This window comes from Cavia porcellus, unplaced genomic scaffold (genome assembly GCF_034190915.1).
Source record: "Cavia porcellus strain 051 isolate PalLab524CR breed Dunkin Hartley unplaced genomic scaffold, mCavPor4.1 scaffold_7, whole genome shotgun sequence".
Taxonomy (NCBI): domain Eukaryota; kingdom Metazoa; phylum Chordata; class Mammalia; order Rodentia; family Caviidae; genus Cavia; species Cavia porcellus.
In genome coordinates, this window is record NW_026947490.1 from 69,418,163 (window position 1) to 69,440,225 (window position 22,063).

A 22,063-nucleotide genomic window follows, 5' to 3' on the forward strand; every position below is an offset into this window, starting at 1 on the left:
CAAAATATCAGGCCCCAAAATCTCAGAGGGGGAGGTTTTTATGGGGTTGCAAGCAACAAGCAGAATACTTGGCTGTATTTGATTGGTTCTAGCAATATGCATCATAGTGACCAGCCATTCTGAGGAGACAGGAGCAACAGGAACTGTAACAGGCACTATCACCTCCACATCTAACAGACTGGCTGGGGGGGGGGGCATTTCTTGCTACAATGGAAAACATATAAATCTAGTAATGGTCTAACTATAGAGTGTAAAAGAAAGCTTTTACAAGATTTGTAAACTAGTCAAAGTTCTTACAAATTATTCCAAGACCTGATACTTCACAGCAAAAGAACTAACAGATGTAATTTAAAAGGAAAACTGATCACTTGGAATAGAATGTTAAGGTGGCCCCTGGAGGACTATGAGAAACATGGGAAAATTACGTGGAAAGAAAATCAGAATGCAAATTTGACTATTTTTAGCATGCACAGGGGTGAAACAAATTAGGAGAGAACTGAAAAGAAACATGTTTTGAGGGTATGGGATCATGAATGACTTTAAAGCTTTTTGTTGTAATGTTTGTATAGCATAAATGAGAGTAACTGCCTTTGAAACACAGTTGTTCTTTTTAACAAAATTCTTGTCGAAATTATATTGCTGGTCTAAAAATACAAGCAGTGAATTAAAGAGTTTATTTAAATCTTGTTGGTCTAATTTTGCCAGGGTTTTCACTGTACTTACAACTTACCAAGCATTTATTATGTGTGTCAGGCCTGTGCTAAGCATCTCAAAGAAATCATCTCTTCTAATCCTCAAAATAAGAACTATTTTTATCCCTTCATTAGGAAGCTGGAGTCTTAGGCTGGCCAGCAGTGAAGCTGGGATCTAAACATGGGCAGCCTGGCTCCAGAGCCACCTACTACAAGGAAAGACGATCTCCAGAGAAAATGCAAGCTCAGAAGATGGTCGCTCTACACTTCTGGGACTTAATGGGGGGAAACTTAAATTTCCTTTTCAGTACTCTAGTATTATATAATTAGACCTGTGTGTCTTTGTCTTTAGAAGTATATGTTTACATTTCATCTTTTTGAACTATTCATATTATTAAAATGTGATAAACTCACTGTAAGTGTTCGTTTTCATCTAATTGTGATAAAAATCACATTCTACTTTAACCTGTGTAACCTGAAATAGTCACCGACCAAAGGCAATACCTTTTCACTTTATGGCCAGTTAGGTGATGAAAATTAAAATTACAGAAGCTAGACCACAAAATGGGGAAGAAAATGATTATGTAGAGTTTGAGAAAAGGAGGAATATATGGAGAAGAGGAAAACAGAATATCCCCAAATTGGTCTGGAGAACTGAAAAGAAGGGGTGGGCTGGGGCAGGAGAAGCAGCTGCTAAGTGTGGGTCAACACATCCAGATTCCTCGCCTTTCAAATGTTATTCGACTGTTCTGGTGACTGAAGACGGCTTCCCGGGGCTCTGTGAGCTGGACACTGACCGCAGACTGATGGAGTACTCCAGTTGCCGTCGCACCCGCAAAGCACCCCAACTCTCTCGAGTTTCGAGGGCATCAGGATTCCTACATAATTCCTAGAAGGACGTGCTCTATTCAATTTATCTAATCTCTCTCATTTATTTGATTTTCACGACGTGGCTCAGTCCGCCAGGACTCAATGGACATGCAGCCACTAGGACCCGGGTTCGGATTCTGCGTCTCTGGATCGAGAAGAGGTTAGGACTCCAAGATGCGGAAAAAAAGAAATTCGCAGCACACACAACACCCCGGAGCGGACACGACCGCAGACTACCAGACCCACAAGATGGCGGGCTGTTCCCGCGGCAGCCGCAGAGTCTCGCGAGACGTATCTTGCGCCTGCGCGCTGCAACTTTAGCGACTGACCGAAGCCTCCCTCTCGTCTTTACGCAAGGTTTTAAAAGATGAGGTCTTGCCGTGTCTATTTTGGGCAACGCTGTGGGCCAACTGACCTAAGGAACGACGTAATCTAGAACAAACAAGATGAAGCGCTCCGAGCGACTCTGCCCCGCCTACCTACCGCATTTGTAAGGCGGGGCCGCGAAGTGACGGCTCTGCGCACGCTCGGCGCGGACACCCTCGGATCCGACGCTGACGCTCGCGTGGAGCGAGAATCACTGTAGTGAGTGGAGAGGCCCGCAGGTCGGCGAGGCGGCGTGGCCTCGCGTGGGATGAGGGTAGGCCAACCCCGCAGGCGCGCGAGTTCCCACGGTCTCCGGGCTCCTCTAGCGTGGCCAGCGGGACGCTGGCAGTGGGGTGAGACAGACCTGAGTTGGGGACGCAGCCGGAGTAGCCCCCTTTCGGTCGGTCGCCGCCTCCCCAGCGCCTCTTAAGTGCTCGCTGCCAGCCCTTCTTCTGTGTCCGATCGGGAGCCTTTGCTGCTTCCTGTCTTGCAGAACACATTTATTTTGCTCGGAATCCTCAGAATCTTCGTATAAAGCTTATGCTTTACACGTTGCTATCTGTGCTTTACACTCTGGCCTGGCTTTAGACTCTGCTGGGATACCCTTCTTTTGTTTCGTACTACCTTTGGTAAGAATTCTTAAGATGTAGGTTGTTAGGAAGGTACTTCCTCCAGGAAATGGACCTTTTCTCACTTCCTCTGCTGTACAGTTTCCTAAGCATCTTGCACGAGCTTGACTTTAATTTGCACCGCATTGTGCTGCTTTTATGCTGATAATTCTTCCTAAACTTCAAGCTGATACTGTTATTGCCTTTTAAATATTTTATGGACAATGCATGATGAGTAATCCATTTGCAAATGGGGCTAAGGGTGGGAAGGTTATTGAGATAGGGGGAATAGCGTATGAGTACTCGGAGGCTATTACAAATACGGCCTCAAAGCTGGGTGTAATACACACGGTGGGTGGGTTGAAGGTGAAAGAGACGAATAGGAGATGGCCAGCTTGTGCAGGCCTTTGAATAGCAGTCACCTTATAGTTTGCACTTGATCCTAGAGTTGGCAAAGTCACGTAGCTCAAAAGGCAACATGGCGAGTCCTTTCTATTTCTCTCCCTTCCTCTGAAGCTGGTTCTTGTATTCTGGGAGGTATTTCGGTCTTACGCTTTTAGCTGTTTATTCTCTCGTACCAGATTCTGCAGACCACAGGAGTTAATGCCTAGCTTGCTATTCTTTGGCTACGATGTACGTAATTGTAAATGCCCTATGTTGTTTGGATGTTCAGAACAGTATATGACTGGCAGAGTTTTTTGCTCATTCATTTCTCTCTTCCCGACCACCTTTAACTCAGTGCCAACTGCCAGCAATCACTTGGTTAGATTTGGATGAGCTACTTTTCCCAATTCCCTCAGCCTGAGGGCAAGGAAGAGACAATGGGGGGTAGGGAAGTGCCCAGTGTGGCTGCCACAAGATGGACAATTTAGACAGCAGATGGATGGGCAGTACTGTCATGACCAAGGTTTCCTGTGTTACCGCAAACACCAGCAGATCCTAATTTTGGTTCTAATTCATAAGGCTCAGCTGCATTTGCCATACTCAGAAATTCCAATTCAGTAGATGTGGGATAAGAACCAACCATCTGTGTATTTTTAAAAGTCACAGGTTGCTTTTGAGGTGAAGGCAGGATTGAAAGAACAGAAAATGTAGAAAAACTAGTTGACTTTGAAGTGAGTCTGTTTCCTCCTTCACACATTGGAGAATTCTACATGATTATGTAAAATGAAAGACTGTGGAAGTGTTTTATACATTTGGACACATTCCCTGTCTACATTGTACATGCAACTTTTAAGTGGAGGGGGTCTTTATTTCCTGTAGTTTTGCCAAGTGATTCACTGTGGTTTTAAGTTGAGCCCTAGGAAAGGGAGGAAGAAAATAGGAAAGAGAAAGAAATACACATTTGCCTCTAGGAAGGATAAAGAGGATATGCTCCCTAGATAGTGACTTATAACATTGCCCCAACAAGAAACCCTTTTATAAGCCCTTATCTTTCCTCTTATTGTACTGATATCTTTAAATTTCATTAGATTTCTCTAGTTTTAATGAAATTGTCAGTCAGCTTTCAATAACCATGAGAAGAGGGCCACATATACCTTCACATGCATCAAATATATTAGGAAGTATATACAAGAAACTTAGTTGCTAAGTAGGGAGGGAGACTTCCAAAAGGAATTCAACCCATTACTTGAAATTTTAATCATCTATAGAATGCTGTTTGCATTTTTAAAATCACAACTGTTAATCACTGCAGAGGTCTCTGGGGCCCTTAAAAAAAAATGATGATCTCTGTGGATTGCCCAGTCTTGCTTACCACAAGCCCCAATAACCAGAACACCACCTGTTGCTGGAGGAGGTCAGAAAGTATTTGCTGAATGAATGAATGAAAGCACAGCCAGAGAGCAGTTTCAGAAATGCTAAGATTAAACCATACAGCCACTAAAGTAAAACAACTTTTTTTTACTGCAGTGCTAGGGACCAAACACAGGCCTGTAATGCATGCAGGCTCTCTCCTACTGAGTTATACAATAGCTCTGAAATGGAAATTAAATAAACAAAAAAGCAAATAGAATTTCATTATGATTGATTACAGTAATGTAAAACTTTTCATGTTGCCTGTATAGGAAGAAATATAAATTTACATGAAAAAATGGGGGAAATTAAAATTACTAATCATTTTTTTTTCATTTTTTGTAGTGCTAGATATGAAACCCAAGGCCTTGCACACTCTGTGCAAGCCCCAAATTACTTAAGTCTTAAAAAGAGATCAAACATTTGGTCACGTGACTAGGTCTCTGGAATTAGGTTTGCTATAGCTTACCATGACTCTGAGAGAGTATGTTTCTGGCTAACATGAATTTTCCATTGTCATTTTGATTCTCTGAAGGATTTTCAAAATGGCTGCTGCCCTTCAAGCACCAGGAAGGGGTTCTGTTCGTAAGACAAGGCCTGTGACTGTGAAGACGTCATTGAACAACCCATACGTTCTCTGCTGGAGCCCCCTGGCGAGAGAGGACATGCAGTTCATATTACAGACTCTTGAGGACAGGTTCAAATCTATTGGACTTCAGAAAATAGAGGAGAAAAAGAAAAGGAAAAGGCTACCTCTTCTAAAAAGGCAAGGCAGAGAAAAATATGGCCTAGACATTAGTATGATTGAGGACCTGCAGGAGAAAAAGCCTGATGCTGACCAGCAAGCATCAGGTTGGACACCTGTGCATGTCAGGAAGCAGCTTGCCCTTGGTGTTAACGAGGTCACCCGGGCCCTAGAGAGGAATGAGCTGCTCTTGGTGCTTGTGTGCAAGTCAGTCAAGCCTGCCATCATCACTTCACACTTGATCCAGTTAAGTCTAAGCAGATCTGTTCCTGCCTGTCAGGTTCCCCGGCTCAGTGAGAGAATTGCCCCTGTCATTGGCTTAAAATGTGTGCTAGCCTTGGGGTTCAGAAAAGGCACCTCCAGCTTTGAAGATGAAGTAAGAGCTATCATTCCCCGAGTGCCCAGCTTAAATGTACCATGGCTTCAAGGCCGAATTGAAGATTCTGGAGAAAATACAGAGACGGGATCTTTGGAAGACCATCAACAAGAGGTTTTGGAAACTTCATTTGAAGACCTCTCAAAACATAAGAGAAAACTTGCTGAAAGGAGGCTGGGTTGTGCTATACCATTACAACCGCTTAAAATAAAGAAACTTATTCCCAACCCTAATAAGATAAGGAAACCACCTAAAAGTAAAAAGACTATTTTGAAATAATCTTGGAGAAATGTCGTTTTATGCAGTTTGCAAAAGGACACCTTATAAAGAGGACTTAAAATAAAGTGAGCTACATTTATGTATATTGCCGAGATCCTGTGTGGTCATGTTTCTTTCAGATGTGTAATAAAAGACTTCATTATTGTGTGGCACAATGTGCTGAAGCTTAAATACACTTAAGTTCAGAAAAATTTAAAAAATGAGTATCAAAAGTTTATTGAAACTAATATCCATGCTGTTGTAAATTCACTGTTTTAAAGGCTGGTACACTGCTTGTTAGCAAGAACATCTGTATCCTACAACACTTAAATAGTTTTCTCCCAGACTTAGAAAATGGGTCACATAGTTCTAGTTAGTAGAGTCAGTGAAACAACTGAGAAGTATCAGTTTTAGAAGAAAGATAAATGCAAGTATTACACTGTCCTCAGAAGCCGTCATTTTTTAACTATGTTAGCTTTCATTGTAGGTAGGCTTGGTTGTGGGTTTGTGAGAAAAACTTGATATGGACAGAAAAAAAGCTAGATAAGGTATTTTAATTAGAGTTCATTTTGTGTACAGAGTTTACTCTCTTGGAAATTTAACATGTATAAAAAGCACGGTGTGGGCCAGGAGTGCAGCTCAGTGGTAGGGCACATGCTTAGCATGAACTTGCGGATTTGACCCCCAGCACCAAACAAACCACAGTGTGATGGTGGTAGGTGGTAAAGTGTGGCAGAGACAATGAAACAACTGATCATGGATTCTTTCATTGGATTTAGGTGATGAAAGGCCCTTAAGATTAGGAACCAGCATAGCAGATGTTCTATATGATGCATACAGTACGCAGTGTTTCTGGAAGAGTCACTTGTCTAGAGAGAAGGTAATGGTTTACCAAAATGTTCAAAAATCTTGGGTGACTCATGGATTATGCCACCCTGTTCATTTCAATTTTACTTAGTACCATCTTGGTCCAAATTTTAAGATCCTTACCAAATGGATCCTTTTGTCAGGCATAGTGATGCATACATGTCATGTTAACATTCAGGAGCCTGAGGCAAGAGGACTGTTGAGAGTTCCAAGGCCAGCCTAAACTACATAGTAATACCCTGTCTCCAAAAAATATTTTCATTATAAATAGTATAGAACATGTATTTTTTAATAACAGTTTTACTACTTAAAGGTTAATTAGTAATCTGCATAAAGGAATAGGCCAATGTAGCTATTAATTACAGAATTTTAAAGTGATCCAGTTAAATGACATGAATTCTGCAACAGATACGTGAATGAGTCTTTAGAGGATCAGTGTGTTTCACAGTTTTCTCATGACGTAAACTTGTGACAAAATTTCTGACTGGCAATTCTTCAATTATTTGAAAACCTGTATACAAGACTTTGTCCCATAAAAATGGACAGAAGTGGAGATATAGGTAGTTGTGACTCAAAAGTACTTTTTACTTAATGCTGGTGTGTCAGTCCCAGTGAAGCTGTAGTTTTGCTTTTTGATTTTTCTCTTGTTGGGAACGAAGGGCAGTGTATTCGGTTTGAGTCATCTGAAAACTAGTCCTAACTGTGGGGCCCAAATGTCCCCTCTAGTGGTAGTCCTGGGCACCACATCTGTGGCTTTCAACCTTTACCACAAATTTCATGTTTTGGAGACACATTCTGTCTTAATACCCAGCATGCCTTTGTAGCATGAAGCCATAGTTACTACATACACAAGAGTGTGGCTGTGTTTCAATAGAAGTTATTCATGGATGCTGACATTTGGGTTTTATGTAATTTTTATGTGTCTAAAAATTAGTCTTGATGATTTCCTCCCAATCACTCAAAAAAAGTAATAATTATTCTTAGCTTGTGGGATGTATAAAAACAGGCCATGGGCCAGAATTAGCCCATGGCAATATTCTAGTGGCCCCTTGGTGGTATGACTGGTTTCAGTGGCTTCTTAACCACATGAAGGGAATTCCATCATGTTGGGTGACACAAGTAACTTGCTCTGGATTAAACAGTGAGGCACTGGTACAGGAAGGAGTGTCTATTTGTGGCATGTAAGGCCAGTCTATTTGGCCTTGCTTTGCATCTTTTTTCCCTTGGGGTACTTGCAGTATATACACATATATGTACATTGTGAAACTTTCAAATTGTAGGTAAAAAGACCATCAGTAACAAAATGATGAATACTTATTTACAAATAACACATTTTCCATCAGCATGACAGTTTTCATGATAAATTAAAAGCATAAAGGAATATGTGCAATTTTGCATAAGTAATAAAACATTCAAACTATCAAGGTGCTGAGAGCACTAATAAATTCCCCGGGTGTTGGTTTTAATCTGAGGCTATTTTCTTCCTTGCCCTCACCTGTCCTGGGTATTGCTGATGAGATGATACAGCAGTGGGAAGATCTGTCTGGTCATGGGGAGGAGCACACAAGTGTTTGCTCAAGACTGCTTTTGAAATGATCCATGACTTGCTGAAGATCAAGTACGAATCTGTATATTTATTGGTTTGGCAACTTTGCTTAGAGAAGAATAAATGCCCTCTCCATGTTCATACTGCTCTATCTTAGATATCCTCTGGTTGTCATTCCACACACGTCCCCTGTGACACCACGGACAGTGATGTATGTCAACATTCTCCAGGTGGATCCTTTGTTCTGTTACACAGACGAATATACCACTATTTAATAAATACAAATGCAGCAGTTTATCTCCACAAAGCAGCAAAGATTTTCTTACACAATGCTGTGAATTCTGCTTAGTTCATAGAAAAACAGTTCCATTTCTATAGAGTGGGAAAATACCCTTTCTTCACAAGCGCCTACAGTTTGAAAACTAGAGGAATGTATTCTTTGTACCCTTTCATCCTTCTGACTAGTGGGTAAACAGAAACAGGATAAATTTAACATTCTAGCTACAAATGTGTACTACTTGTCACACAGGTGTTTTTCCTTTTTTCTGATTGTTACCGACTCCTTCAATTTCACTTGTGCTTTTTCTCTTCTTTGGAATGGCAGTTCCAGGAGTTGTTAAATAGGATATTAACAAATGAGGATGTGAGAGCTCTAGAAATCAACAGATCCATCTATTGGAGTACAAGTCCAACCTAAATGGAGGAGAGAAATAGAATGATAGCAAGATGGCAAGGTAGAAAATTAAATCATAATGTAATTCAATACATGAATGTTTCAAAAGCTCTTTGTAAAGCCTTTTTAAGGGAAGAAAGTATGGAAATGTCTGGGCAGATTCACTGTTTACAAAGTTTTTTGTCAGTGTCACTCACCTTTTCAGAATCTGTCCCTGGACATCTCCAGTTGTATAGGTAATACTGCAAATTGCCATCTCCTATACCAAACTTGAGTTTTTCCAAGAAGGTCTTATTTTCCATCAGATCTAGTGCATTGAATACATCAAATCCTTTCTGCCAGTGTAAAAGAGATTTACAATTTAAAACATTAGGGGACTAGGGTGTCTTCTCTAATACACATTTCAGTGTAACAATTTCTCTACTAACAGACTTTTTGAACTTATAATGGAGCTTAATGTTTGTGATATATAGTACTGGCTAGGAATTCAGTTCAAAATTGTTTTATAATGCTACCAAGTGAGTATGATAAAGTCAGCAAGATACTTCAGAAATGCTGAATCAAAAAATGTACACCTGATGGCTGGGCATTTACATAAAATAACCTACTAAGATTTCACAAAATTTTCTGTTCCTGCTTCAGAAGGATGTCTAGATAGTTCCACTTCCAGATTATTAATTATTGGCCTAAGTTCCTGACTTAGCTGAAGCTACTGCCAAGGAACCAAAGTTGTAAAGACTTTAAATAGTGTATTTTCTTTGGGTTCATTGCGGCAATACATTTTAACGGTAAAGTCTAAATTTCTTAGCTAGGCTTGGTGCATATCTGTAATCCTAGCTACATGGCAGGCTAAAGCAAGAGGATCACAAGTTTGAGGCCAGCCTGGGCAACTCAGTAAGACTCTGTCTCAAATAAAAAGGTTTGGGGAGGGGCTGGGGATTTAGCCCAGCGGCATAAGCGCCTGCCATGCAAGCAGGCAGTCGTGAGTTTGATCCCTGGTACAGATAAAAAGGAAAAAGACAAAAAAAAAAAAAAAAAAAAAGGTTTGGGGATGTAGCTTAGTGGTACAGTGTTCCTGGATTCAATTCCCTATCCTGCTAATAAATAGTCATTAAATGCCAATAAATCATTAAAATGATTAGTAATAGTATTATATGCAATGTGATATAGATGAAACACATAAAATTTTATTTCTGAGTTTTTACCTTAAACAACTTACTATATAAGAAATACTATAGTTGACAACAAGCAATCTGAAGATAATGTTGATTTGGGAATTCAAAAATAACAGATTTGTAAAACAATGTTTTCAGTGATCAAGTATGAGAAAAATGCAAGAAAAACATTTTTTATTTGTTTCTAATTTCTCATGAAAAATTATTTTCCCACACTCAGTGTTTATCAGCACAATGTATGTCACTTGATTCAGAGTTTTTTGCTGCTGAGATAGGGACTTGCTTTGTAGGACAGGGTTGGCCTTAAACTCATGTGTGGCCCAAGTTAGCCTCAAATTCATGGCAATCCTCCCGTGTGCTAGGATTATAAGTATGCACCATCACATCCAACCTGGGTTTTTTTTTTTTTTTTTTTTTTTGTTCTTTTTCGTTTTTTATCGGTACCAGGGATTGAACTCACGACTGCCTGCTTGCAAGGCAGGCGCTTATGCCACTGAGCTAAATCCCCAGTCCCCCCCCCCCCACCTTTTTTTGTCTTTTTCATTTTTATCGGTACCGGGGATCGAACTCACGACCACCTGCTTGCAAGTCAAGTGCTTATGCCGCTGAGCTAAATCCCCAGCCCCCAAGCTGGTTTTTTTTTTTTTTTAAGGGAAAATTATTTATTATGGCAGTAATTCAATAACGATACTAACTTATAGACAAAAGAAACAATAAGGCACATTTTGAATTTAATTCCTTTAATTTTAAAAGTTGGAGACTAGCTAAATTAATAAATTTACTGCAGATTATGTTCTTAATACAAATATTTACTTGTGTTTCCCTTCTATTATGATAGGGTCTTTTTCTAGGTTCCCTGGATTATGAGTTTTATGTATTTCTATATAAGCATTAAAAAGTTTTAAATTTGTAGCGCAGCATGGTGCCTAGCACTTTGAGAGGCTGAGACAGAGAAATTGCAAATTGAAGCCCAGCCTGGATAATTTAGTGAGACTGTCTCAAAAAAAAAAAAAAATTAAAATAAATTGCTGGGGATGTAGCTCTGGATGAAGCCCTGGCTGATTTCAATCCCTAGTACTACCAAAAAAAAAAAGTTTTAAATTTGTACAAGATGGCTTTTTGCTAAGTTGCAATAAAATACAACCACTACAGTTTAAGAAAAAACTCTTAGTAAAATTCTACAAATGACTTGCCCGTAGTGTACCAAGGAATGACTTGTGTGAATTACACCTGCATGGAATAAAATGCTGTACAAGGTATTCTAGCCATTACATTTGCTGGTGTACACATGTGGAGAACCAGACAGCATAAAGAGGATGGGCCACTCACCAGCTTGGCTATGATGAGTGCGTCGTTCATGAGGTCCAGCAGCGGTGTCTCTGTGTGGATATTGTAGAAGGAGTAGGCAGCTTTCAGGGTCTTATGGGCGGGGTGGTGCATGACTGTGGAGGGGAGTGTGTAGAAGCTCAGGAAGTCAGTCAGCTTCCCAGTGGAGCTCTGAGAAGTGAAGGAAACATCAGTAAGTGTCTTCCTGGACACACTGCAAGTAGCTTTGCCTTGCAGCACAACTTCTTGTCACATGAACAAGTGAGACCTCTAGTTTGAGCCCAGTCTATTAAGCTGGGTAGAGGCCAAGAAGAGAACAGAGTTACAGTTCCTAGAAAGCAGACTTCTAAAAGGGAAGTTTCCTAGGCTGGGTAAGGAGTCTGTCTGTTCTTATCAGCCAGTGATAAAAGCAGATGCTGAGTTTGCACTGCTGAACGACTGCCTTCTCCCCCTGACAGTGCACACATGGCAAGCCTATGGCCACTTTTCCAGGGAACGAGCACTTCTTCACTGGGGGCTGGCAATCTGTGATCACTGAGAGTCCGTATTCATCACATTGTCTTGACATGAATGATAGGAGGCTGTTATTCCCAGGGGAAAACTGGTAGGATTTGTTGCCATGGATAAAACATGAACTTGCAGGTACCAGTTAAGAGTTTTAGAAAACATGTATCCTTCACTTTGAGGTACATTATAGACTCCTCTATGACAAAGATGGTGATATCTATGCATGTGATTTTTTAGTATCATACAATGAAATGTCAGTATTTGAAAGACTTCTATAATTCAGTGAGTTACTGTTTTCCAGGTGACCAATGCATAATGGTATAAACTCATATGCAAGCAGGAGTATCATGCAAAGGACAGGGGAGCTCAGGGGCTGAGTGCCTGCTTACTAGGTGTGACGCCTTGGGTTCAATGCCCAGGACCATTTAAAAAAAAAAAAAAAGACAGACCAATGACCAGGTATAGTGGTGTGCACACCTGTAATCCCAGCACTCAGGAGGCTGAGGAAAGAGGATTGCCAAGAGTTTGAGGCCAGCCTGGGTTACATAGCAAGACCCTGTCTCAAAAAACCAAAACAAACAAGACGATCAATGAATTTTAATAGAGTGTAAAAAAATCACTGATTTTGGATAAGAAATATATAATTATCTGAAAAGATAAAGTACTCATTCTTTTCCAAATATTCAATAGTTCATGCAGAGTATTACAACAGAATGAAAGTAGAAATAGATAAGGAATTGTCTTCTATTAAGTCAGATATCAATGAGATTTGCAAGAAATGTAAGATGATTCACTAATTCTGTGGTTTGGGAGATACATATTTTCCATATGAAATATATATTTAGGTAACGTGGATTTACTATTATATCATTATAACATAAAATAATGAATATTAGAATTTGAAATTTTGAATATGGCAAATATTTATAGGTAATTTGTCAGAAAGTGAAGGAGATCTGTGATGAAAACATTTGAAAAGTGCTGACCTGGAATATGCACGGATGCATGAAGATGTGTGCACAAAGATGGCTATGCCTGCATTGTGTTAGAAACAGAAATTTAGACTGCTCGGTTGTACTTCAGAAATGTCCTCAGTCACCCCACCTTGGCTTCCTCCATTACTACCCGACCTGGGCCTGCAATCCTCTGTTCCAGTGCTGAGTAAAGACTTATGTGGAACTGCTGCTAACAGACCTCGAGTTGCTTTCAACTGGCCCTTTCCACTTCTCCCATTCAAGTACTTACCAGATTAAACCCCCAACTTCTCAACTCTCTCCTGAGCCTCCAATGGAGACATCAATTAATAAATTCCAGATTTTATTTTAAAAAAAGATTAAAACCAGGTGTGGTGGCAAACTCTTACAATCCAAACACTTTTAACGGCTGAGTTAGGATTCCAAGTTCGAGCACAGCCTGGGTAGCTTAGCAACTTAGCAAGAAGATCCTGTCTCAAAATACAAAACAAAGAGGGAGGGATAAGGCTCAGTGTGAAGGCCCTGGGCTCAATTCCCAGTGTTGAGGGAAAAACTCATTTGTGTCCAGGAATGGAACTATAAGAAGATGTGGCTTTTCTACATCATGGAGGAAGAGGAAAGACATAGGCACATCATTATCTTCCTAGAAAACAGTGCTCATCACACTGTTTATCACAATGTTTTTGTCCTTCTCAGAATTACTTAATTAGCTTTACCTCCACTACAAATGTGTCAATAATATGTTCCCGAGGGAGGAACCAGTGAGCCACTTCTTCTTCATCCATCACTGGAGCCAGATGGAACTGCTTCAGGTAACTGTTGATCAAGTCTCGGACAGCTCCAATATCTTTTGGTTGCATTGGTCTCAAGCCTGAGGTCTTTGTAACCTTGTTAGAGGCAAAATAAAACAAATGAAATATAAGCCTAAGAGGAATAAAGTTAGTTTTTGCTCAAGGTATGTTCTGCAGAAGCATTACATAGGAGTTCACTAAACTGCAGAATCTGATACCTGCCCAAACTTCATGCATCAGATTCTGCAATTTACCAATCTTCCCTCATGACCTGTGTATCAATTAAAGGGAGAAGCAATGGTTTAAAACATGCTAGACAATGTATCCTGTCTTCTTTTCATGAGCCACAAATATGACCCAAACGAATCAAAGGGAACACTACAAGGTGATTTACATATCAATGTCAAGAATGTTGATACTGATATGATACAGTGTAACAACTGCATGACTTCTGGGATATTTGCTTTAAATTGTCAAAGGTGACTGTTAGAGCTTGTGTATGCATGTCCCCCCAAAGCCTCACACACTCATGTTGGGGGATACTTTTTGAAGGCAGCTGAATCTAGAGTTTGTAACTGATTCACTGTCTAGTGCTGGGATTATGAGTGTAAGCACAATACCCACTTTAGGGTTGGTAGCCTATATCCAATAAAAAGGACAGAAAGAGTCTTTTCTCTGCATTCCTCCCTTTTTGCTCTTGTTGCTTCTGCTGTTTTTTGGTACCATGAACTGCTGCACTCAACACCACCACTGTGCTTTGGAACAAGCTGCATATGGACTGAAACCTCCACAAACCGTGAGCTAAATAAACCTTTCCTTCCTTCATTGTGGACATTTGCACATTGGTATTTTGTCTAGCAAAAAGAGAAAAGTAACCAAGACAGTGATTTTTTTTTTTTTTTTTTGATACCAGGGACCAAACTATGACCTTACACTTGCCAGGTAAGTGCTTATGTCACTGAGCTAAATCCCCGGGCCTTTTTTTTGTCTTTGAGACAGAGTCACTACACAGTTCAGGCTGGCCTTGAACTCACTTTGTAGCCCAGACTTTGTAGCCCAATCCTCCTGCTGCAGCCTCCTGAGTGCTGGGATTACAGGCATGTGCCACCATGCCTGGCTCAAGGTAAGCATTTTAATCTCTGTGGTTATAAAACCACAGAGTTTTATAATTTTTAAAAAAGGCCAAGGAATAAAAAAGCCTGCAGGTCAGGACAGGTTCCCATTTGAATTCATCCAACTGCTTGTCTTCAAAAAAGCTCCTGACATCACTTTGGCTCTGTAGATCTGTCCAGCATCAGGAAACTTCAGGCTAGATGTGAGGAAGCCCAACAAACCAAAAATTAAAACCATAGTGTTTCTTTTCCAGTAAATGATATTTTTATCCCCTTGAAAAAATACTGAATACATTTTAGGAGATAAATAACATGAAATATTTCTACTGTACCTTTTCTGTGCTTAATGATTTATAAATATTGAAAAACTTTATGTAGAATTAAATCATAATTCTGGTGGGCCCCTAGACAGAAGTCCATGAGGGGAATTGGTGTTTATCTGGAGTGTCAGTTCTGATCAACTGTCGGTAGCTATGCTGAGGTTTCAAAGCTTTGGAGATCTAACAGAACTGAGTAAAGATAGGTATGGCAGAGGGGGATGCATGCTTTATATTTACAGATCCAACAGTGTCCAGGTATGGATTTACTGAGGGGCCTTTCAATGATGATTGTGTGATATATAAAGATACAGTATCACAGCTAACATACCATTTAATCTACATTAGAGAATTAGTCCTTAACATTTCATAGGTAATTCATAAAATACTTTTAGTCTTTTCAAAACTGAGTCAGAAATAGTTCCCAGTTTGAAATAAATGTTTTTAAATGCTAGTAAAATGACCAAAACCACATAATATACACATATACAAGTATATATATGTAATCTATACATATACAAGTATATTCATATACTGCATATATATATATACATATACTATATATATATATATATATATACACACACACACACAATTATCTTCTACAATGAGGCAGATTTCTGATTAAATAACATTTTTTCTTTTGTTTCTGGTTCAGAAATAACATCAAGCAGTTACATTAATTAATAAAAACAGGACATTTAATATCTGTTAATAGCAAACATTCAGAAATGAGAAAGTCTGCCAAATTCTTTCTAGAGAAAATATTTTTTGGAGCACAAATCTCATTCACTAAATATTTATACTGATAAATCACTAAAACACACCATTTGCCCAGCCCAGTGATACCCTTTTTGTTTTTGAGACATCACTCTTGCTGCATCACTCAATTACACAGAATGGGCTTGAAGCTGTAATCTTCCTGCCTTAAATTCGTGTGATTACAGGCCTAAACCACCACACCTGCCGCCCAGTGTACATCCTTACAGCAAGAATTCTTCAGTGTTTCAGTCTCCTAACCCCTTGACAGTCTTAATAATTACTGAGTATCCTAAAGAGCTTTGCTTATGTAGGTTTACTTATCAATCCTTCTAGTATTAGAAATAAAAACTAAGAACATTTAAAAACAAAATACATAAGGACATCTTCTCTACAGCCTCTGGAAGACGGTTCAGTACACTCCTAAGGGGATGAAAGTGAAACACGCAAATTATATTTTAGTGTTCTTGTGGAAATACTGTTGACTCCACAGATTCAAATATCTTATAGACTTTCAAGGATTCTTAGGCCACATTTCAAGAACTGCAATCTTATGTTTCAGAAGGTGAGAAAGACATAGTAGGATTTAGATGAGGGAGACAGTATGAAATAAGTGTTTGGGTAAAAGTAGAAAGTATAACTTCTTGAGAATTTATAAACACTAAGGAGCACTAAATCAGAAAAGAACATCAGGCTATATTAGATAAAAAAGAATAAAGGGCCTAAATGTGGGAAGTTACTTTTTCTGGCAGACAATGCTCAAAAACAAAGCAAAACAAAACACCCCCAAAAAATCCAAACAAAAAACTATGGAAGAATGAAACGAATGTTAAAATGTGTCAAAAACTATAGCTACTGTCTTTAGGAAGAAGTAGGAAGACTTAAGCTTTAATAAAAAACTAACATTTTGTGTAACTGAATAGAGTGAAGCATTATATTTACAAGAATTCAATGAAAACCAAAGAAACATTTCCCATAACTGAGAAAATTTTAAGTTTCATAATCAAATTACAATATGAATCAAATATACTTTCCAGGACCTAACTCATATCCATTACTTGTTGGACTCTGGAAATTGAAAAATCTGCTTAAATTGTATGAGGAAATATAGCTCAAAGACTAAGTAAGACACAACTGTCAAAGTGTGTGACAGTCAAGATCCTAGAGCAGAGAAGTAAGCACTGTTGACGGTTATTTATGTGACTTAAAAAGGAACAGCAACATGCTAAAGAAAAACAATCATCCAACGCAGCTAAACACAGAGTAGACCAGAGACTATGGATTTTAAATGTCCAGTGTAATGCAGGCCCCAATAAATGTTAACTCCTATGTTGAGAAGTCCTTGAGGAAGATATAACGCAAGCACTGTAGGTGGAAACAGTAAGAATTAAAAAATGAAACTTAGGCATATAGAAAAGTCATATTCAATCATATTTTTGATGCTAAATAGTAGGAAACTCCTCTCTAATGACTTGATGGCTAGCAGTGGTTTCACTCATCTGGGCTCACAGGAGGGATGGTGGGGTCTTGTATCCTGGGTTGTCCAGTTTTTAACTCAGCAAGTAGATACCTGGGCATCTACTTCCGTACCTTCCAAGTTTTTAATATCTTCCTTTCTTTTCCTTTGCTTTTTCCCACTAACCATTCTTCATTTTTCTTTCTTATGTCTTTGAAGGGTAAAGGAGGCTAGCACATGCCAAAGAGAGTTGTCTGGCCTTGATAATTCTTCTTTTCTTCCCAAAGCTGCACTAGAATGACTACGCTGTGGACCATCTGGGGGCTGGGGTCGTGAGAGGTGCTGGCAGAAATGAAATGGTGTGCTTGAGGACACTGAAATCCACCCATGCCTGGGTGATGACCTTCATAAGCTTCAGTTTTCTCACTTGTATATCGGGAATAAGAAGTGCTAACTCCAAAAGGCAGCTGTGAGAACAAATTGAATATATATGAAAGAATATCACAAGCTTTATTTTACAGGGTAGAGGGGACAGTCATTACAATTACATAGTTCCTATACAAGGAACCCAGCAACTCAGGTTGACGGTAAGAAAGAAAGTTGGGTCTCAGAACTGACACTTGACCAGTGATTTACCACCAATTATTAAACTTGTTATTCATGAAATTGATTCTCATACAAAAATATGATTGAGTCAGGTCAGAAGATCCTTTCAGGGGAGCCAGCCCCAGTGATCTTGCCTCCCGTAGTTCATGCCTTATGCGATTTGCTCCTGTTGGAAGTGGGGCTGTAGTTTGCTTCTAACCAATAGGAATAGGGCTTGTGGCTTGCTTCTAACCAATAGAAAAGGCGGCAGTGACTAATGTTACTTTCTTGAGTTGATCCATCTCTGCAGACTGTCCCCAGTGGCTGTGGTGAGCCAACTGCCATGCTGTGAGCTGCCCAATAGAGAATCCATGTGGCAAAGAACTGAGGGTAGCTTCTAGTAGCCTGGGAAGAATGTAGGTGTCCACTAGCCAGCAGAAAGTCACTCCTGCCAACACCTGTGTGAAGCAGATTCTTCTCCAAGCCCTGGACCACATCACCTTAATGGTGGTTTCATAAGAGACACTACACCCAAAGCAAGGGATCCTGCTAGTGGCACTTGGATCCCTGCCCTGCAGAACCTGGGCAAGAATAAATGTGTTTAGCTTGTGATAAATAATACACTATCCAAGCCACAAATAAAGTGAAGCTCATAGAAGCGCATTTAAGCTTTTCCCTCTTAAAAGGGAGAACTTTTCTTATTAGTAGTAGGAGAGCTTTAAAAGATGGTGATTTAACGAGGCATTATTTCCTTTCCCTGAGTCCTCTCTCTGAATTTCAATTCCTTACTGCTTATAGCCTGAACTTTCCTTCCCTTTTAATAGACAATATTGAGAATTTCAAAACCTCCTTTTCTTATTCCAATCTCATCCATCATAAGATGAATAATTTAAAGAATCTTAAAAACAAAAGTCAAGTGTGGTGGCTCATGTCTGTAATCCCAGCACTTGGAAGGCTGAGGCAGGAAGATTGCTGTGTGCTTGATGCCAGCCTGGGCTACACAGTGAGTTCAGGACCAGACTGAACTATAGAAAGACCCTGTCTTTAAAAAACAAACAAACAAATAAAAAAATCCAAAGTAAAGCAAAATGGTGTTTCAAAAACTCCTCCACTTTCCAGCTTGAGCTCTGTGCAGTCTTTATAGCTATATATTCCCTTCCTTAAATCCATGAGTCTGTTTTTAGACTTCTGCAAGAAAATTATTTTCTGCATTAAAAGATTTAGTTGTTATAGCTTTAAAAAACTTCAGATCATTCTTACTTACATCCGGCAGTCTGTAAAGCTTCATTGTTCTCTGTAATGTCATATTTCTACTCAAGTGAGAAAACTTCACTTCTACCAATTTTCTGGGGTTTAGGGATCGATGCCAGTATCTGGAATACAATAAAGGTTTTAATAATCACTTGGTTTCTCCCTGTACATGTGTTCACTGTCTCATCTTCGCTGTTCAGAAGAATTTATTCGGTGCTTATGCTGTACCCAGCACAGTGGTAAGCACTGCTGCTCTTCCTCCGCAGTAATTTTATCAGCCAATTTTTCTTCTCTGAAATGTCTTATATTCCTATTTATATGACTTTATAGCTTGTGACTTTTTGTCTCTATCACTATAGAGGAACCATAAAACTTCAAGAGAAATATTAATACTGCATAGGTAGGCAAGAATTTAATGATAATTGTGATTTTCTAAGAGCAAAACAAAAATATATAAGAACATGAAAGTATTTTCCTTAGTAAGTAGTTTTTGGGTTAGTAGGGTATAAAACCAACAAAAGTATCTTTCTGAGAAACTAGTTTGAATTTCTTAAGTGATTCCAATTTGAGCAATGGGATAAGTGATTTATATTAACACATATATATTTTTCTTTATTTATGAATGTAATAATTTAACAGACTATAGTAATTTTGTAATTTTACCTCATACTATGTTTATTTGAAGTTTCATCCTATTGAGGCAATAAAAACAGTGGAGGGAGATAGCTCTTTCTGACATTTTACATCAGGTTAGTCTAGTGACAGTCTGATTACTCTCCTAGTGGAATAACCTCAAAAGCCTGATGGAGTTAAGGAAGCCACACACACAACTTAAGCCTGCTTTGAGAAAACAGGCATATCTGAGGTTTTTCAGCTGCTGCTCATCAGATTTTTGGAAAAAATCAGTGGTGCTGCAAAGGATGGCACAAAACTGAGTTTACAGATGAAAGAACAAGTGTGACACTGAACATTTTAAGATCACAATGCCCTACATTTTCTTCAGGTATACAGAACATGTCTTTAAGTAGAATACAAACAGAAATATATATCTAGCACCATTAGCAGAAAAATGTTAACTTAATTTAGTCACAAAAATTGCATGACGAACTGGGGCCACTTCTGGACTCCATGACTCCAGGCCCTGGTCTCCATCTCTGCTACTAACAAAGTACATAATTCTCAGCCAACCGAAATTTATCCTACTCTGCCCAAGAAGAACACTATTTCTGACAGGAAGGTAGTGGTGCTCGATATGTGTGGCAACAGGCAGATTCAAGACAGTGATGCAGTTACCATTACCTGCATGTGGCCACAGGCTTAGGAAGGACCACTCCGGCAGTGTACACGGCTTGGAAAATTCCTTCCAAGTTCACTCTTCTGGTTATTTCTCTAATTAACACTGGGGCTACCCGTTTGGATCTCAATTTCTTATGAACACAAAGAAAATTGATTTCTACCATCCTCTTCACACTGAGAAACAAAGATGTTGAAAACTGAGATGAGATGAGCACATTTTAAAAAATAAGACATTATTCATAATATGTCAAGGACTAACAATGTTGGAGGCATCTTTGCACAATATTTAAGAAAAATATTTCACAAAATCACACTGCAACACTGTTTATATTATTCTCCCACCACAACAAATATAACTCTAGGCATGGGGTCTAAACGTCTTTGTTCTAAATAAACTTTAAGACTTTGATCTTTTTATAAGTTCTCATTTTAAAAATTGGATCAAATGTGCCTCAAAGTTTGTTTTCCTTGTAACATGTGTAATTGTGGTGATACTGCTTTATAGTAAGACACAGATCATGAGGACCGATATGAGAGTCTGTGACTAGACCTCACTGAGCTTCAATAAACATCTGAACAGCTTCAAAGCCATGTCCAGACCTCCACGTGTGCAGGTCTTTCGATTAACAGACAACGTTCTCCAAGATCACATGCATTTATCAGCAAATAAACTAGACTAACATATGGGGTGGCATACATATGTATTATACATTAGAGCTTTGATCTTCATAGCTGGATCTTAGACTTTCTGAGCTGGAAATCTAGAGTAAAAATGCAACACACTTATACAATAGAGATAAATCCTTCATTCCTTCTAAAATTCTAAGTAATTTTTCCCCAGAAATAAACCAGAAATGCCTATTTATAGCTTCCCGATACACACATATTTACTACATGTACATGTGCGCATAAATACATAATGTATACTTGTATTCATGTATGAGATTGACAGTCATAAACAGAAATCCAGAAAAATAAAGAGAAGGAGAAACAGGAAGGGAGGGCAGAAAGAGGGACGACAGATGGAGCACAGACAGAGGTAACTGTCCTTTTTCTTTTTAAAAAACTAGTAAATTTTTTTTTTTTTTTTTGTACCAGGAATTGAACAGAGGACTTTGCGCTTGCCAGGCAAGTGCTTATGCCACTGAGATACATCCCTGGCCCTGAAAATTAATAATTTAATTTTTAGAGTTTTTAGGTTTAGTGCAAAATTAAGCAGAGTCCCCATATAGCCTCTGTTCATCAAACAAACAGCCAGCACTGAGTAATTTTTAAATGCAGTTCTTTGAAAAGAAATACACAGAAGTGACATGGACAAGCCTTCATTCATACCTGTCATAAATTCGTATGTTGGCTGGGATGGCACTTATGAATCCTACTAGCTTTTTATTTGAAGATACTCTGACCCCACAATGCCACTGCAGGAGCCATCCTGGGGGACGCAGAGCCCTAAAGTCAGGGAAGACAAGAAAAACAAGCAAGAGTTAGTGTCTAAAAGACCCAAGAAAAGACCCAACACCTCCCAGCCAGATGGCCTTTTGACAGTCTGCATGACCAGCAAGATATACCACAATAGGAACTCTGGTGAATAGTCGAAGCGGAACATATTGTCATCATCTTCTACGTAATTCTCATTTAGCAATGTGTATAACTCCTTGAGCTACAAGATAAAAACAAGTATCCAGTTGATGGTGCTCAGGATCAAGTCAGAAACAATTT

The 22,063-nt window shown here is 39.2% G+C and overlaps 2 protein-coding genes across 9 annotated transcripts in view; one reads left to right on the forward strand and one right to left on the reverse strand.

Annotated features, from left to right (window-relative positions):
* The first annotated feature begins 1,880 nt into the window (after positions 1-1,880).
* On the forward strand, positions 1,881-5,822 carry Rpp38 (ribonuclease P/MRP subunit p38). 5 transcript variants are annotated; one of them, XM_063253809.1, is made up of 2 exons: positions 1,881-2,328; positions 4,866-5,822. In XM_063253809.1, exon 2 carries the CDS (start codon positions 4,876-4,878, stop codon positions 5,728-5,730), a length of 855 nt encoding a protein of 284 aa, XP_063109879.1. In that variant the 5' UTR covers positions 1,881-2,328; positions 4,866-4,875; the 3' UTR covers positions 5,731-5,822. The 5 variants fall into 5 exon arrangements, with proteins under 5 accessions (XP_063109879.1, XP_063109877.1, XP_063109878.1 ...); XM_063253807.1 differs by having other exon boundaries at positions 1,881-2,202; XM_063253808.1 differs by having other exon boundaries at positions 1,882-2,147.
* Positions 5,823-8,190: 2,368 nt separating this feature from the next.
* Nmt2 (N-myristoyltransferase 2) overlaps positions 8,191-22,063 on the reverse strand; it is a 63,579-nt gene continuing 49,706 nt past the window's right edge. For 3 of the 4 annotated variants that reach the window (XM_023561190.2, XM_063253805.1, XM_063253804.1), the window contains 8 exons: positions 21,913-22,004; positions 21,677-21,793; positions 20,348-20,518; positions 19,062-19,170; positions 13,494-13,664; positions 11,300-11,467; positions 8,993-9,130; positions 8,191-8,815 (listed from right to left, as the gene is read on the reverse strand). In XM_023561190.2, the coding sequence (XP_023416958.2) occupies positions 8,795-8,815; positions 8,993-9,130; positions 11,300-11,467; positions 13,494-13,664; positions 19,062-19,170; positions 20,348-20,518; positions 21,677-21,793; positions 21,913-22,004 (987 nt within the window). In that variant the 3' untranslated portion in view covers positions 8,191-8,794. The remainder of the gene's footprint in view (positions 8,816-8,992; positions 9,131-11,299; positions 11,468-13,493; positions 13,665-19,061; positions 19,171-20,347; positions 20,519-21,676; positions 21,794-21,912; positions 22,005-22,063) is intronic. The other variant, XM_063253806.1, reaches the window with a different exon arrangement.

Excerpts from the sequence above, each read along its gene's own strand:
- Rpp38 (XM_063253809.1), top strand. The coding sequence starts at position 4,876 with ATGGCTGCTGCCCTTCAAGCACCAGGAAGGGGTTCTGTTCGTAAGACA.